Here is an 18,870-nt window from a genome sequence, read left to right on the forward strand (position 1 = left end):
GGCTTAGAAGCTGAGTAACTGTCAGTTTGTAAAGCTGACAGTGACAATTTGGATCACGTATAATTTAATACTATGTGTCCAGACAGACAATGACCACAGTATCTTATTATTTTTGCCGTCAAATATCTATTATCTAGGCGTCATAAAGCACACTCAATAGTGGCATGTCTTTCCGTGAACATGCAGCCAACCAACAGTAAACCAGCCATCGCAACAAGGGCGCATTTGTGTGTGTGTACTTCTTCCGGATTAATAGTCTGATGTCCTTTAGTCACAAACAAGGTTACACTATACAAAGCCTGTATCCTTAAATCCGACAAACGGCAGGCATACCTAACCAGACCACCGGTGACCAGACGTTCCGTTTTGATCGGGACTGTCCCTTTTTCCAATTACTAGTCCCGGTGTCCCCGAAATGAACTGTGGGACGCAAATTGTCCGGTTTTGAAAAACTGCGCGAAAATATAAGCTACAGAATGTAAAAAAAACGTGCCAAGAGTTGAGGCATACCCCAAATTTTGAATTTCTTTGACCTATTAATCAGGTTCTCAGATTGTCTTATGACATCATTGGTAACGATTTCCGGTCGTAGTTACGAGGCATTGTTACTGAATAAAAAATTGCAATTATTAAGTAATATTACACAATATACCTTCAACCATAATAAATAAAATATTTTTAGGTATTAATATTGCCATTTTCTGATAAAATTTTAGATAGATAAGATCTTAAAATATTTAATTTTTACTTATCATTGCATATTCAATAATGTATACATAATCCCGTGGAAGTATCAACTAGGTAAGTTGCCAATTTAATTCCTGTTTTGAGAATAACTGAACTTTTGTATGACACTTGATACTAAGATCGAAACTTTTTTATTATATTTATCTTAGCTCGTCTTTTTTTTTTGTTAAAGCTGGAAAGTTGAGATATTTCCTAAATTACTAAAAAAAATCGTATTTCGATGTGATTTCATAATAAAGAACAAATAACTATCATTAAATATTCCCATGAAACAGTCACACCCATCTTGTAATTAAAGTTACAGTACACGGGGTAAGATTAAATCACTTGAAGATTTTACGAAAAAATCACGACGCAGAAATTATCTTACGCACTCCGTGCAGCTAACTTCTAACTATGGTTTGGACTTTGGAACGTTAGAAACTGGTGGTTTTAATAACAATGCAAGCTCTCAAAAATTTAAGTTAAAATTGGTGTTATAGACTATTTGTTGTCTTACCCCATGTTTCATCTTGCCCTACTTGGCACTTCCCCTAACCTACCTACCTAAGAGTTGTACAATACTAGTGGTATTATATTATTTTTTAAATTACATTGATTTTTAATTTAAAATTACTAAGTGAACTTAGTTTCAAATTCTTAAGAGCCCATTTTAAATTTTTAATCAAATAAATTAATAAACATCGCACCCAATTCGTAATTTTAAATATTAAGTCTTATTCAACACTATTACAAACAAATGCAGTAGTGGGGGACAATTGTGTAGTAGGGTTAATTGGTACTGATATGAATTTTATAAAGGATTTAAACAATTTCATGCAAAAAATTCTGTTACTAGAATTAGATAGAAATCATTGCTTTAAAGCTAGCAACTATAATTATATAACAACTATCAAATCAAATATATAATTTTGTGTAGAAATACAATTAATCCAATAATGAAATTGTTTCAATAAATTATTTTCTTGTTTACAAAAATAAATAAGAAGCAACCAAGAAATTAAAGTATTTAGTACAAAAATGCTATGCCCTCAAATGTTAAAAGTATTAGGTATCCAGAATTCAAGTGCTGTCTCACAGGTTCCAACAGCTAAAACACCACTCATATATTGCAACTGTAACAAAAAATAACCTTTTATTACATACAATACATATACAAATTGGTTTAGCCAGTAATATAACTTATACAACATACAAATTATCTTATATTTAGAATATACCTTTGTCACAGAAACAGTGCTTGTCTCAATGGTACTATACTCTTTAGGTGGTTGGCAGTTATATAAAAATTTTATTTGCCCTTGATCTGAACAAACTATAATATTTCCATTACTCTGATAGCATCCAGCTATTTTGTGATTAGGTTCCATCACAGGGGTTGCACCCCATATTGTATGAGATCTTACAAATGTAAAGTCTTCAGGATTAAATAGATGAAGGAATCCAACAGAATCACCTATGTACATGGCTGTCGAGCTCCAGTTTATACAAACTGGATATTGTTTATCTCGGGATATTTTAATATTGTTTCTCATAATTTTTCCTGCAACTTTATCCCAAATAGCTAATGTTTTGTCTTCACTGATTGATGCAACCATATTTTTGTGGGAACTTAAAGCCAATACAGGCCCTTTGTGAGCCTTGTAAGAACTTATTGGATTACCTCCAGATCGTAAATCAAAAGACAGTACTTTATTGGAATAGAGACCAGCCATGACAGTTTTGTCAGATGCCACAACAGATAAAGCAGACATTCCACATCTGAAATATGTTCAATTCATAGAAAGACAGTACTTACATAGGAATTGTGAAAAAACTGTATACAAATAACATTTCTACTTGACTTGGTTTTTATTTTAAAAGCAATTTGAATAGGACATAATCACAGTTAAACATTCGGATAATTCCGATTACCTACTTGAATGTTTCTACACAATTAAAATCTGCAGCCAAATCCCAGGCTTTCACAGTGTTATCCCATGAAGCCGAGTACAAAATGGTAGCACTATCAGCATTATCAGCTGCAAGATCCCATATCCAACCTACATGTGCATCATGTCTCATCCTTATAGGTTTTAAGTCAGAAACTTCAGGATTCATCTCTAAAACATTCCATAATGCCAAACTTCGATCTCTTCCACCAGACACACAAACACCCCCTTTCTAGAAATATTGCATAAATATTTAACTTGAATTGCATTTTATGTAGTCACACATAATTAATGAGTTACTTACATTTAAAAGAAGAACTGCATCCACAGATGCATAATGTGCATCTTTAGCAATAATATGTTTAGTTGTGTTTTTTACATCACACCATTTCTCTTTTTCACTGTCTATTTCTACACATAATTCCTCCCAGTCTATTTCAGATTCCTCATATATATGTAAATTAGGTATAGCTGGGAAACAGCCATTCATTTTATTTTGGACCCAATATTTCCAGAGATGATCATCTGCCAATATATCTTCAAATCTCTGACACACCTTACTAAATGAGTATTTTAGAAAACGTGAATCAAGAAATGAGCATATTTTTAAAATTATCTGTAAACAGATTTTGTTTTAAGATACAGCTTATTTTTATTTAAATATCATTGTTAGTATTATCAATAAAATAAATAAACCTCAACTGGCATATCCGTTAGAGTAGGTTCAGCTGCCTTTAAAATTTCTTCAGTATTTGTGTTGTTAAAACAATCACTTTCTATGTCCTTCAATGGGTCTTGCAAAGCCTTTAAAATTTCACACATATTGCCTGAATAGCTGTTAAACAATATTTTTGTTTAATTATAAGTAAAATATAAGCGCAAATAACTTGTAATATACAAAACTCCATTGCATGATATTGCACATTATTAAAGCCTTCTAAATATGGCAATATAAAGTTGTTCAAGGATACATGACTCAATAATGTTCACACAATGTATTTTTGTTGCCTGGCTGAGCAAACTGTTATCTAAGCTAATTCAAACTACATATGTATAAATCGGTAAATAACTAAAAAATATTTATTCCAAATAAGATACAGGCGTAAATATAACAATGTATATTATTTAACAAACAAAAAGTAAAAGCAAAATTTATCTTTCATACGAAAACATTAACTTAACATAAACATTAAATTATATTACCTTAGGTGTTCTGGCAAAACAAGGCAAAAATTTATGGTATCAAATTATTTGTTATTAAATAGGTCATTGAACTAGATTTTTTTCTAATATCAAAAGGTACGTATTTTGGTGAATTTAAGCTTTCACAATACAATATGCATGCTAATAAACTTTACAAAGTCAAGGCGAACCATTCGTCTCGAGGCAGCAATTACAATTACATTTACAAATTTTGCAACTGAAAAAGTATCTATCATTAGAACGACGAAAATATCAATAATCAAAACAATCTAAAAGGATTATATACAAATGTACTATTTAGACACAGACTCTTATTTACAGTCACTACCTCAAATATTACACAGAATAAGGCGCATAAGGTATGCGAGTTAGGTGCCTTTAAATTATTGTAAATCTTTATCATAATAAATATTTATAAATTTTCTTATTTACTTTAAAATTATACAATGGATTACTTTTATTTCACAATTTATGCGTTAGTAGTATTATAATTACACATAAATTAGCTTATTAGTGTTAAGTAATTGTTTGGAGGGGAATTATGCTATTGTATTTGTTCCAAAAGTACATTTTATTCTAAAGGCGTTTACGATTTATTTACTAAGAACTGGTACGTCATATAATAATACTTTTCATACAAAAAATATAATTATGACACTGAACATCTAAATATTAATTATGACACAATTGAACTTAGTGATAATATTTACGTCCCGATCGTAAGTATTCTTTTCATCCTACCGAACTACCACGGCAATGAGCGGCAGAGTTACGTTTTTAACCATTAGAGACAATGGCAGCTCCCTTTAATCGGCAGCTCATGTCTGAGCGCCGTGGTCAGCAAGGAAGCGTCTGGAGTGGACTATCTGCTTCCACTGCTTTCGGTCCAGCGCGTCTCTTATGACAGTGTACAGTTGGACGATGAGTCTTTCACTTGATCGGTCGATCTGTTTGGTAAACGGTCTCGTGATCTTTTGTTCCACGATCAGTTTCAGGTAGGTAGGAAGTATCAGCCGGGGCGTATAACTGGGTCGCGGTAAGGAAGAATAAGGCACGCTTCTCAGGTTAAAGATGGAAGTGAACCGTGTTGCTGTTAGAATTGAGCCCCCTAACATTGGCAAAGTCCATAGTGAGCGTGGGTGGCTTGCCTTTGAAAAAATTCTTCCCTTGGCTCCGAGAAAATCTGTTACGAGATTTTAGAGAGTTGCTCGCCCCAGAATACGAAGGGCAGCTTGTGCGTCCACCCTTGAATGCTGAATGTTTCGATGGTGGACGCCCAGAGGGGGATTCTACACAGCGAATACGTGGTACCCTGGTTTAATCTCCCTGGGAGTCTCACTCACCGCACGAGGCAAGAGTACAATAAGATTCTTAAGTATAGAGCTATTGCATCACTTCACGCTGCATTTCTGTGAGACAGTGGTTCTCCCGGTCATCCCTGTCCGTTTGGTTGCAGTCTGAAAGCACAGGTTACACACTCTCGCTCTGTCACAGGTTATTTCACCAGTCCTAAGTAGTATTTAAAAATCAGTGGTCAATATTTATTGTATATGTTTTATTATAACAAATGTTGTAATGTCATGATCAAAGTGGTCAATACAAAAAATATGTTGTATGGTTTATTCTAATGATATTTCGAATGAGTTTATTTGATATACTAATTTATTAAACCGATGAAAGATTCAGTTTTTTTCTAATATATTTCCATTTAGTTAGTAGTTATCTACGGGGAAGAAATTTACAACTTAAAACCACACTTATAAACATTCTAGTGACTATAACGATGACTTTTTAAATTTTGACATTTAACATCTTTGGCATAGGGGTAAATCAGTTCACTTTTACTCTGTGGGTCATGGGACTGGACTGGACATAGCTGTGGCCATCTTCAATGTCATATGATATATGCAGTCTTTCTAGTTTGTACTCTGTACACAGATTGGTTGTCTGTCACTTCTAAACTCTAAATATGTTTAATAAAAATAAATTAATAAGCAATTTTATGCCCGCGCAATGCTCATAACACAGAACATTCATAAAATTATCAAGTGATAACAAGTTAAAATATACAGCTACAAAGGAAGATCTAATTTTAGGAGTAGTAAGTGTGAGGTATTTTTTTCTCACTAGGTATTTATTATACGAGGTATAGGATTAACAAAAAAGGTAAAAAAAATTTAAAGAGTCGTATTACTAATTAAACATGGAAGACGAAAATGATGTCCAGGATGGTGTTATTAGTAATAAAATGCAGCTAGAAACTGAATTGACTAGCAAGTTCTTAAGTGGGCAAATGTCATTTGCTGAGTATTCAAGTGAATGGTATAGTGGTGAAGATGAAGATGAACATGAAAATGAGAAAATTGTAACAAAGAATGAAGAGCCTCTACAATCTACACCAACTGAGAGACGACGTCGAAGACTCACCCGTTTGACACCAGCTTTAGTTGGACTAATGGGTGAAGCTAATTTACGGTTTGTTAGGGGTGATGTTGAGATGGCAGAAAAGATGTGTCACGAAATAATTAAGCAATTACCTACTGCCTCTGAACCATATCAAACTCTTGCCCAAATTTACGAACATGATGTTGAGAAGTCTTTGCAATTTTCACTATTAGCTGCACATTTATCTCCAACTGATTCCAATGAATGGTTAAGATTAGCTGCTGTATCTAACCAAAAGAATGATCTCAAACAAGAAATGATTTGTTATACACAAGCTATTAAAGCTGATCCACATAATTTTGACATCCATATGAAAAGACTGGACTTGTTAGGTAAATTAGAAGAAATGAAGTATCCTCTAAATACATGGATAATTGCACGAGTTAAGTGCTATCATAAAATAGTTACATGTCTTCCTCCAAATCAAGGTAAAATTATATTGAAATATGCCAGACTAGCTACTACTCTTTATCATAATGGAAATGAAAAGGAAAAAGCCTATGCTGTTATGCTAGCTGCTTATAATAAATGTCCTACATTATTTACACTTGAGGATCTTAATATTTTTCTTGAACTTTTAATTTCCCAGAAAGAGTTTCAAAAATGCTTGGAAGTATTTGTAGCAAGTGTTGGAGTAGATATAGAGGCTGAAATACAGACAATTAGGAAATCTTCTAATGAAATTGAAGAACAAACAAACTACATAAAATGTGCCATCCCCAATGATTTAGCGATTGACCTTAAATGTAAGTTATTAGTGTGTTTTATTCATTTGGGTGCTATAGATCTTGTACAGACATTACTTAATGATTTTTTAACAAATGATGTTGAAAAAGCTGGTGATTTGTATATGGATATTGAGGAAGCATTTTCTGCAGTAGGATATCATGAAATGGCAATGAAAGTTTTGGAACCATTAGTTAAAACACCAAACTTTGATCTTGGTGCAGTTTGGTTAAAATATGCTGATTGCCTTTTAAATTTAGGCAGACAAGAGGAGGCAGTTAGTGCTTTTTACAAGGTGTTAAAACATGCACCCCAGCATCCAGAAGCAAGGAGAAAGTTATTCCATATTTTAGAGAAAAAGGAACAAATTGAAGATGCAATTAATGTTCTTCAACAAGATTATAAATATGTTGTAAGCCCCACGCTTTTATACGAACAGTGTAAAGTATTAAAGAAGTATAATATGATAACAAAATATTTAGAAGTTGCAGAGTCCTTGCTATGTAGATCAGTGACTAAATACAGACATGAAGAGGAATTGAAAATAGCTTGTAAGCAGAAAGCTGGTGTAGAACAAATTCATGAATTCCGAACAATTAGGGGTGAAAATCCTTTTCATGAAAATGACTTACACTTTGAAGATGAAAACTTCAAAATGACACCTGTTGAAGAATGGGATCTATTTAAAGAATTACTATTAATATCATTTAATTTAAATCAATCTACTACAGTGCAAAGATTATGCTATAGTGCGTTAATTATAAAAAGTTTACAATCTCATAAAAGAGAAATAGAATTCTATGCTTTACAAGCCTGTCTTTTAAACAAAGATTATGTACATGCGTTTAGATTTATAAGAGACATTGCTCAAAGAAGTACAACAAATAGAACATGGAACCTATTGAGTCTGGTGCTTCACTCACTTGAAGATATGACTCATACCAAATATGTAACTAGGCTATTTCAGAAAGAAGAGCGTTGGGTAAAAAATCTTTTTTTGGGTAACAACTATTTATTATCTGGTAGATATCTGGTAGCCCTTAAATATTTTTTAGAGTACCATGAGCAGTTTAGAGAACCCATCTCATCATTTTTAATTTCCATAACAATTCTGTCTATGGCAGCTCAAAAAACTTTTGATAAACACCATAACTTAATCTTACAAAGTGTTTCTTATATGCTGACTTATAAGCAGTTAAGAAAATGTGATCAGGAAGTGTATTATAACCTGGGAAGACTTTACCAAATGCTTAATATTAATAACTTAGCCATTGAATATTATCAGAAAGCACTGGACTGTAAGCCTATATCTGTGTGCAGCACACATGGAAATATAGATTTGAAAATGGAAACTGCATATAATCTGTACATATTGTATAAGGATCATTCACCAGATATGGCTAGAAGAACTATGCTCCAGCATCTTGTCATTTAAATAAGTGTGGAAATGTAATTTGTTATAATATTAAGGTTGACTTAAGCCAAACCACTCATTAATTCTACATTGTTTATTTTAGGATTAAATATTAAACATGATAATACCAGCAAACAATGTTTTATTTGGTGATTTTTGTAAAGTCTTAGATTATCTAAATAAAAATAAGAAACACAGACATGAGCAAAATAAAATTTTGATAAATTTTATAAACGAATTTAGAATAAATTCGGGGAAACTTGTAAGCAAAAAGGTAAGGATAATCTGATTATAAAAATAAGCAATTTTATATAACGAATGCGTACTTACACCACATCAGTAAAATTCTTGGGAATTGTAAAAAAAGCCCAATTCTTACGTTTGACGTCACGGTATGAGGCTTGCATTATATAAATATAGTAACATATTTCCTAAGTAAAGTTGTTACTAACTCCTCTTTTAACATGTTCTTTTTGGATTTTTGTCTGAAATATATTAAATTACTGTACGTCTTTGGAAGTGTTAGTCTCGGCTCATAACTGCGCCAAATTCTTCGTGGTACATAAACGTATGCGGTATGCCCACGAAAACAGCTCGCAACTTAGCAGTCTTTTAAAAAAATCATACATAACAAGTGATTTTAAGGTAATGTGCAATAAGTATGCACGCAAATATGACTGTGTTTAGCAGAATTAACATTAATAGTATAAAATTAAAAATTTACTTAAGCGAAACTGGAATAAATATAATGCTTAGGATAGGAGGTAGGGTGTAAGTACATATATCATTCATCTTGTTTATTTTATTTCTTTACTTCCAGAATGTAACATTCTTTCCGATATTAAGACTGTTGTTGCCAGATAAAGATCGTGAGAGAAATCCGTACAATTTAAGGGAAACGAAGCTCGGGGCACTTTTAGTAAAAGTTTTATCACTCAATAAACGGTCACATGATGCCCAACAACTACTTAATTTCCGCTCAGTCCAAAATAGTTTCCATGATAGTGATTTTGCTGGAATTGCCTTTTTTGTTTTAAAAAACAGAATACCTAAAAAAATCGGACATCTCACAATTGGTGACGTTAATGCACTGCTTGATAAAATAGCTACAATTGTTGAGAATAAGACAAGTGAGTAGTTTTTTGGATTATTTATTTATAAGGTATTATAAATAAATTATTATATTATACACAGATACACACTTGTTGCTACCAAATTTCATTCAGTCCCATACCGCCAAATAAGGATTACCTTATTTGGCGGTATTAAACGCGGTTTAAACCGACTTTTGCTCTCTGATCACTCCACTGCGGCGTCCATAAGACGTCCACTGTTTATCCTCAGCGGAGATATGCTAGCCATATTGAACTGAAAGAACATATACTTTTAAAGGAACATTATTTACTTGGTTTATATCATATGAGGTAAAATGGAAAGGACTGCAAATCTGTTGTCTGAAAATAATTTTATTTGTGAAGCGTATGGAAGTAATATACTGCTATTTAAAATTGAACTTAGAAAATAGTAATGGATACCAAAAGGCTTTCTGGTAATTTTTAAAAATCAATTAACTGTATAATGTGTATTAGTTTCATAATATTTTTAGTTGAAATTTGGCCATACATAAGATGAAGAAATAAATATGACATACAGGTTAAACCTCCTTTTTAAAGGGGTTTATAATTACACTTTCCCTTAACCTAGTTGATAAATTTGCAAAAAATTTCACTCACAAAGTCATCGACAGTATTTATCTAAAAGAATTCTCATGTAAACTTAACGTTACAGATACACAGTTCCACCTTAATTACAATATAAACAATTATTTTGCGTTCTAAGTGCGTATTAATACGTATTATTACTTACTAGTAAATATGTATAATTGATGTTTTAGATATTTTAGACGAGGCTTTCAGCTATGCAATAAAAAAATTAACAGCAGAACAATTGAAATGGTTCCTAAGGATAATTCTGAAGGACTTAAAACTAGCTATGAGTGGACATCGAATCTTGGCAGCATTTCATCCGGACGCACCGGAATTGTATGAAAGTTGCAGTAATTTGAACAAAGTAGGTAACTTGGAGATATTATGGAGAATGTGAAATATATATATTCAGGAACGTTGCGCGCAAACAAAGTTGTTTTATATATTATAATACTTAGTTTTATAATTCTTATTTTAAGGTGATCACAAAATATATTTATTTTATACTTTGCAGGTATGTGAAGATCTTGGTGATGGTGACACTCGGCCCATAGAGTTAGGCGTGCAAGTATTTTTCGCAGTCAGTCCCATGCTCTCCGAGAGATTGGATGTCACTCGTATTGCTCAATTGTTGGCTTCAGACAAGTTATATCAAGTCGAGAATAAGTTTGATGGCGAACGGTTTCAGGTGTGTATTTTTTAGTCTTAACTAGCGTTTTACAAAAACTTCTTTATCAGCGAGAAAAAAAGTTTTTTTACTTTTTCCAAGATGAAATTATTCTGAAAATGTTTCGATCATATTGATGATCAGATTTTTCTTCAGCGTTCTTTTATTGATACCCATCGCTCTGGGGAGTCGAAAATTGTTTAAATATTATTTTTAAACGTAGCTTACAAAATAGCTACTTAATACAATTCTAACTTCTCTTATTTTCTACAGTTTTCTTTTTATATAGAATTAAACTCTTTAAAATAACAATAATATGACATATTCGACTAGTTTGTCAAGACACGTATGAGTAATTTCAGTTTCCTGACGTTATTTTTCTAACAAGTGACAAGTTTCATTTTTAAATTTTCTCTCAACATTTATAAAAATCCATTAGTGCATCAGCCGGAGTTCAAACTCATGATCCAACAGAGGCATGGCCCAACCGTCCGCATCAATTTAATTGATATGTTTAGAAGGTAAATAAATGAGGATCAATTTGTGGCTATCAGTGCCAACAATTAAAAAACTTCCATTCTGTATTATTGGGATCGGAAATAAAGTTCAGGTTTGAACGAAGTACGTAGTTTAACCTAAAAGTTACACGTTGAATTGCCTTATTTACATAACTGTTGGCAAACGAGCAGGAGTCTCGGCCTTTTATGAATACTTACTTAAGTATTTCCTTGAAGCACCCTAAGAATTGGTCCGGAAGTACTTCAGTGGGCCACATGGTGTTGGTGCGCGGCAAAAACTGCCCTAATGCTAAATGCTCAGTAGTGGAACGACGGACTTCGAGAAATTATATGGTTAATCATTAATGGTCAAATCGTAAGACATTAGGAATCGTGTAACCAAAAAAGAAAATAATTTCAGATGCATATGGAAAATGGAATATTTGAATATTTTTCTAGAAAAGGATTCATGTATTCTAATAACTATGGTAAAACATTTGATACAAACGGCTTATTGACTCCGCTTTTAAAAGAATGCTTTATTCCAAGTGCTTCAAGTTTCATAATTGATGGAGAAATGATGGGTTGGCATAAAGAGTACCAATGTTTTGGTTCTAAAGGTAAAAAAAATACTCTTGTTTTTGTGCGCTTTGAATTTCATCCAAATCTGTTCACCGTTAGATACATGAATAAGTATGAAACATTAAATTTATGTAATACTGTAATTTCCCTATGACCAGAACCAGCTATTTTTGCATATTGGGCTTATTCTCAAGAAAAATAGCTAAGTAACGATATTTTATTTATTAAACGAATATGGTTCGAGTTCCGAAAAAAATGTAATAACTTCATTCGCTCCTTTTTTAGGAATGGCGTTTGATGTAAAGAAAATAACTGACAACTCGAGGTTCCGTCCATGCTATTGCGTGTTTGACATTCTCTATTACAATGGCATGACATTGATTGGTCCAGCTGACAAGGGCGGTAAAGCTTTGAAAGAAAGACTAGAGATTCTTGATTCTTTGTTTATGGATATACCGGGAGTTATAATGCATAGTAATAGAGAGATTGTCAAAGATAGGTAAGAAATAAAAAAAATACAGATGAAATGCGAGACACATTTGATAATAAAACTATTATTATCAAGAAATACCGCTGTAGCCGCATATGAGATCAGTATGCAATAAATAAAAATATATATCTTATGTACGGCACTACAAACGAGCCGCGAAATTAGTTAAATAGTGGGATTCAAAGCGATGTCCGCTTGTACAATCTTCCAAACGTACTATTTTTTTATAATTAAAGTATAATTAGTGAAGAAGCTCGCATAAAAAAATATTATTTTATGTCAATGTATTAATATTGTCTAGGCCACGGCGTATCTCTATTGACTCTAACCATTAACGCAAAAGACGTCTGTTTGTAAAGACAAATGCACTCTCAAACACAAAACTATCACATGAGGGCATTTCTCATTTGAACTTACTTAATGTTCGGTCCCATCTCTGATTCAAACTATGATTTGCAATAGTAGAGGCTTACCACAAGGCAGATAGCATCAAAAGATAATGTAGAGAGTTATGTAAACGCAATAATTTATACGTTTGGTGAAAAATTTTGCCACACAATGTAACAAAGTTTTTTTAAGGTCTAACATTTTCAAATTCAAAGTTTCAGTTAACTTATTTATTCGGATTCGAATGGACGATACTCGAAGTATTTTTTTTCTATTATTTTCAGCGTGGATGTTCTTAATGCTTTGAACAAAGCGATAGAAAACCAAGACGAGGGCATCGTTGTAAAGGACGTGAATTCATTTTATATAGCCAATCGAAGAAATGTGGGCTGGTATAAAATTAAACCCGAGGTAAATTCTACATAATGTGTTACAAGATTTTGATAGTTATTATTATTAAAACATGGGCTATATCAGATGACTAAATAAAAAGTAAACAATGGCTGTGTCATGCCGTTTGTTTTACGTTAATACGTTTATGTAACATTTATAATTGATAGATTTTAACTTTAAATTTTAAACAAACATCGTAGCTACTACGACTCAAAACTATACAAATTACTCGATACGCAGCTAAATGGCGGCGCTTCCTCCTCTACCACGCGCGATACTTTCTGATATCTCTTATTGTAATGAATTCTTTGATCGTTCGGCTATCCAGTGGTATTGGTGGTAATTTTGGATGTAGAGGATATATTCGAAACTACAACGCCATATTGTTTCCCCCGATTTTGTTATCATTAGGTTTTGAATTGCTCCCGTGGGTATTTAAATTTATTTGCTATTCTCGCAGTACACGGAAGGAACAATGACAGATTTAGACCTCGTCGTCATTGGAGCGGATGAAGCAGAGAATAAGAGGCAAGGTCGCGCCAAGAGCTTTCACGTCGCTTGTTTAGATAGCTCGGGTAAGTCTCGTATTATATGTACCTAATGCGTTTTTGAGATACTTTGGTATTGCTACTGCTATTCCAAGTAATTAAAAACCGCTACGATTTAGGGACTTTCGATAATAAAGCGTAACTAAAAGGTCTACTTTAAAAGCTGGCAACGCACTTGCAAGCCTCCTAGTTTGCTAGACATACGGGCGGTGATTAGCACTTGGAGTGATCTGATTGCTCGTTTATAATAAAGTTTTTATTTATCAATTATTCAGACACACCTACCATGCATGGCAAAATTAGTGTTGATATCGAAAACGATGTTCTTTGATGTTTTTTTTTTGATCTCGTCTTCCCATATACTTATAAAGTTGATTGAAATAACTAATTATTCTTGTCAATACTCTATTTACAAGTAAAGCAATGTGATAGTAATGGACAAGCGATAGACGCTGTGACTTTTTTCTTTAATTTAATGGTTTATAGAGTTTGGGTTATGTACTAAAATTTAAAAACAATGTATCGTCTCTTAAAAGCCCTTCTAAGATGTGGTATAAAACATATTATTCCTTACAACTATTAATGCAAGAATTACGAAATTTACGAAAACCGTAATGTATTTGTATTAAAAATCGCAATGGCTTGATCGTGCAATTTTCCGTCTGTGTGCATTTAACACTCGCTTGTACGATGAAGAAAACGTGTGGCACAGAAAACGAATGTCCGACTTGCCTATTAAAAAATATAACGAAACAGATGTATCTATACCGCCGATTTTATTTGAAGCACTAAAACCCGAAGGCTTAGAGCTTTTCACCTTCAAATTACACTTGCACGGGGAACAACATCGCTTTTGACTATAGCTTGAATAATTTCTTAATAAGCTTTGAATTATAAGTATAATAGCCTAGTATCGTTTAGGAGAGGAGCAGCGGTGGGTAGCAGTAGGCCGTGTAGCCTCGGGACTGACATTTGAAGAGCGAGAGCGACTTTGTGTGCTTTTAGAACAACATTGGAACCCCACCAAAACAGTACCACCACCCTCCTCATTGTACTTTAATAAAGATAAACCGGATTTGTGGATCATGCCCGAAGTTTCCATTGTGTTAGAGGTGACAGACTATTTCATAACATTAAATTCAACTGAAAAGGTTAAAATGTTTTAGGTAAATGCATTATAATTAAATAAGTGACATATAAACGTGATGAGTATTTACCCTCGATAGTATACTTGAAATGATAAAACTATTTGTTTTGTAATTTTGTAATTTTTAATTAAAAATGCAATTATGGACGTTTCATTTATAATTTAAGTATTTTTCTTACTTCAGAGTCGATAAAATTCAATATAGTTCTTGTCGGACCTTTTTTTTTGAGGGTAAAATTTTACGTCTGATTTCATAATGGTATCTACATTCTATTAACCTCTATATAAAAATGATAAATCTTCACATTTTTTTTAGTTTAGTAGGGTTTAATAGGATAATTTATATTTGTAATCTCCGCAGTTTATTATAATACCTACATATGTTTTGAGTTATTTCTAACCTATAAATCGTTTAAATATTGTAAGGTAAGAGCCACAGAACTAGTTCGCAGCAGTAGTTCAGGCACAGATTATACGTTGCGTTTCCCTCGGGTTATGAAAATCCGCAGTGACAAACCAGTGCCGGACGTTCTTACATTAGAAGAGTTCCAGAAACTTGTAGCGGTAAAGCATTTGGAAATCCTATTTTCTTATATCTCATATTAATCAGCAGAACTATTGCTATTGCGTATCTGATAAATGGGAAATAGGCTTCCAAGCAAGTCTGCTAAATTTATTCAGTTTATGTATACACAAATTTATTGTAAAAAATATATAATCTATCAGGAAACAGTCGAACTTAGGCAATAGTCAAAGTTAAATCAAAATCGGTTTACTACTTTTTGAGATATTGTATCTACTATATGGAATTACTGTAAAAATTGTTGATAGGAATTTGAATTTTTCGAAATTTCATTTATCTTATCGGTCACGTCCAACTGGTATTTAAGTAATAACTATTTTTTAACTGCAAAAAATTTAATGATATTATTTTTTAGTATTGTATCGTTGCGTAAAATTGCAGAGTTTAGTTTAGTACCATGCAGGTTAGATGAAATATTAATTTAACTTTAGGAGAGAAATGCAGTTGTAAAATTAGGTACGAAGAGAATAAGCGAAGATCAGATTGACGAAGCCGTTATTAAAGCACGTAAAACGCGAACACAAAAAATTATACAAGTTGCTGAAAAGTTTCGCACTAAACCAATTGGTGGCGTTAATGTCGTTTCAAAAGCGTTAAATGGCAGGGAAATATGCATTCTCTCTGATGACGAGGATTTTAAGAAGCTCGATCTGATTAAAATTGTGGAGTCACACGGTGGAAAACATGTTGAAAATCCGGGTGAGTGAGCTGCCAGACTGTTTTTAATTGTTTTCTTTTTTTACAGTAGATTTTTTTTTAATAATACGCTATGTAAAATATTATTTTTCTTTCTGTGTTTTGTTACTTTTCTATGCATCTTAGCATCATACACCTTCGTATTTAACGCTCGCTAGTACGGCGAAGGAAAACATCAGCATGTTTTAGACCTAAAAGCTAAGCTAAAGCAGCTAGTGCCAGGCACAGAAGGCTGATCACCTACTTGCCTGTTAAAAAAGCAAATGATCGCGAAACAGATACACAAATCTGAGTCCCAGATCTTAAAAGGTTATAGCGCTACTGGTTTTTATTGATTTACATGCTTAATTATAATTAATCAGGTATTTACATCAGGTCCAAAAACTTGGTGTTGCGTCGTAGGAACATTAACATTCCGGGTTCGGAAATTAATAGAAACTGAAAAATTCGATATAATTAGTACATCGTGGTTGGGATCTCTTCCTGAATCCGATGAACCATGTTCCCTCTCACCATTAGACATGCTGTCAATCAGATATTTAACTAGGATAAAGCTTAGTCCTGATTATGATGAATTTGGAGACAACTATAGAGACCAAATAGATGAATTGACGTTGAAGAAATGTTTGAAGAAAATGGAAAATACGGTAAGCTTAGCTACATAGTGTTAATCTCGTTAATCTAGTGAAAGCAGAGACCAGAGCTGTGGGCTGGTAATTTCGGCGACCGAATCTCATCCCTGAGGTTGTAGGTTCGATCACCAGGACTTTATATGTGCGCATTTAACACTCGACCGAAGGAAAATATCGTGAGGTAACCGGCATGCCTTAGACCCAATAAGTCGACATGTGTCAGGCATCAAAGGCTAATGACCTACTTGACTACATTATTATATTGATAACAATGTGTAAAAACAAAGACCGAAGCTGCCGACGACTTTTATTCAAATATGCATTTAATACAACACAACAATTCGACTTAGGTCAGAAAAGTGAGTACCAATGCTTAAAAGGCTGGCAATGTGAGTGTCTATTGGCGGAGTTGGCACTTACACGTCCGTAACATCAGGCATATATTGATCATAATCTTGAGGTCGTGCTTTTGAACCTCGTAGATAGAAATTGTGCATATGTCTGGACAGTTAATATTTTTTAAACAGCAGAATCAGAAATGCCATCTCCTGTTCTTACAGTACAAATTTATAAATTAATGTTTGTCCCTGCAACAGAGTTTTGCTTATTAGCGATATTTTTTGCTACCTGAATTGATATGTGTCGGTATTTTTTTTTTCAGGATCCCATATATCTTACAACATCTGAAATGTTATACATTGACGAACAGTTATTCGGCGAACATAACCCGTTCTCATTCTTACGGAAATGTGCAATACATTTTGTCGAATATTCAATTAATTCTACATTAGCAAAAATGTATGGCGCTACAATCTGTGATATTAACGAGAATCCTACTCATATCGTAGTTCGTAGAGGGAAAAAATATGATTTAGCTCACCTTTGTTCAAAAATTGTGTATGAAGACTGGCTGGATAAGTGCTTTGAAGAAAAGACATTTATTACTGAAAGCGAGTTCATAGTCACCTAGAAGGACATTTATTATCAGTAGTCAATATTATTGATTTTTATATTAAGAGCCGATATGGGTGGTTTTCTTAGCTGCATACTCTCAGCGCCCTACTTAGGAGACATAGGATTTTTAAAATAATCGAAAAATTTAATTAAATAAAATATTCGTAAAAAGTTTTTTCATTTATATATTTGCACATACATTATTATTATTATGATTTAATTTGTTTTGCAGTATGAACGAAACTATTCAACATACATGGTATATAAGCTACTAAAGTTTTGGTGTAATAAAGATTACGGGATTTGTTTATTATTGTTCAACGACAGTACCTACCTACAATCTACATTTTTAACTTTATAATTTATTTGGCAAAACGTTTGCCGGGTCAGCTAGTAAGTGATAACAACACAATTTTTAGCATGAGAAATAGTATCTATAACTTTATTAAAAGGTTATTTGTAGTAGGCACGATACGCCTCCCTTAAACGCTTTAATCAAATGCAATGGTTCGTAAAATGAAAGCAAAGTGCCCGTAAAGAAAACCGATACGTTAACAGACTTATCATTGTTTAACTATTGGAATGATACGGTCCATCAGCTCACGATTAAAGCCACAATAACATCTTGTTTCAAACCTGGTTATTATTTATTACCAAAAAGGTGGTACATTTATCACAATCCCAATCCCATCTTTAAGAAACAATTAATCAGTAAAAGGTATTAAAAAATATTATTAATTTTGGCTAGTCGCCAGAATAGAACTCAGGATCTTCAGGTTCGTATGTGTATAGGAACGTATGCGTACTTATATAAACAAAATAATATATAAAATATGCAGATGCAAGTGAGGTCGAATACAACATACCTATGAGCAATATATTTCCTGTAGGTACCTAATTTTAATTGAAAAAATATACATGCTCAGAGCGACAAGTAGATGATTCATTTATATTTTAATTAACAACAATACAAATAATAATAACGAAACATCTTGGACAGTGGCTATTCCAAGTGAAATATGAGAGCTAATTGGATATCGTCTCCCGAGATAGCGTATTATTTTCATCATGATACTACTATTTGAAATAAAATCATTTCTATCTTAATAATACTTGTTCCAA

At 32.9% G+C, this 18,870-nt stretch overlaps 2 protein-coding genes across 6 annotated transcripts; one reads left to right on the forward strand and one right to left on the reverse strand.

The window, feature by feature from the left end:
• The first annotated feature begins 5 nt into the window (after positions 1-5).
• LOC123715940 (DNA ligase 4-like) lies at positions 6-17,917 on the forward strand. 5 transcript variants are annotated; one of them, XM_045671326.1, is made up of 14 exons: positions 6-801; positions 8,570-8,740; positions 9,287-9,596; positions 10,361-10,536; positions 10,687-10,860; positions 11,758-11,956; positions 12,204-12,417; positions 13,080-13,206; positions 13,649-13,763; positions 14,658-14,848; positions 15,310-15,447; positions 15,898-16,165; positions 16,538-16,809; positions 17,456-17,917. In XM_045671326.1, the coding sequence occupies exons 2-14, from the start codon at positions 8,585-8,587 to the stop codon at positions 17,762-17,764; spliced, it is 2,649 nt and encodes an 882-aa protein (XP_045527282.1). In that variant the 5' UTR covers positions 6-801; positions 8,570-8,584; the 3' UTR covers positions 17,765-17,917. The 5 variants fall into 5 exon arrangements, with proteins under 5 accessions (XP_045527282.1, XP_045527278.1, XP_045527281.1 ...); XM_045671322.1 differs by lacking the exon at positions 6-801 and adding an exon at positions 5,703-5,993; XM_045671325.1 differs by lacking the exon at positions 6-801 and adding an exon at positions 5,703-5,982.
• LOC123715941 (F-box/WD repeat-containing protein 9-like) lies at positions 1,431-4,193 on the reverse strand. Its single transcript, XM_045671328.1, has 6 exons — positions 3,882-4,193; positions 3,375-3,513; positions 2,983-3,294; positions 2,666-2,910; positions 1,968-2,508; positions 1,431-1,862 (listed from the first exon to the last, which is right to left on the reverse strand). Exons 2-6 carry the CDS (start codon positions 3,498-3,500, stop codon positions 1,779-1,781), a joined length of 1,308 nt encoding a protein of 435 aa, XP_045527284.1. The 5' UTR covers positions 3,501-3,513; positions 3,882-4,193; the 3' UTR covers positions 1,431-1,778.
• Positions 17,918-18,870: the final 953 nt, after the last annotated feature.

Source organism: Pieris brassicae, chromosome 11, assembly GCF_905147105.1.
Source record: "Pieris brassicae chromosome 11, ilPieBrab1.1, whole genome shotgun sequence".
NCBI classification, from domain to species: Eukaryota; Metazoa; Arthropoda; class Insecta; order Lepidoptera; family Pieridae; genus Pieris; species Pieris brassicae.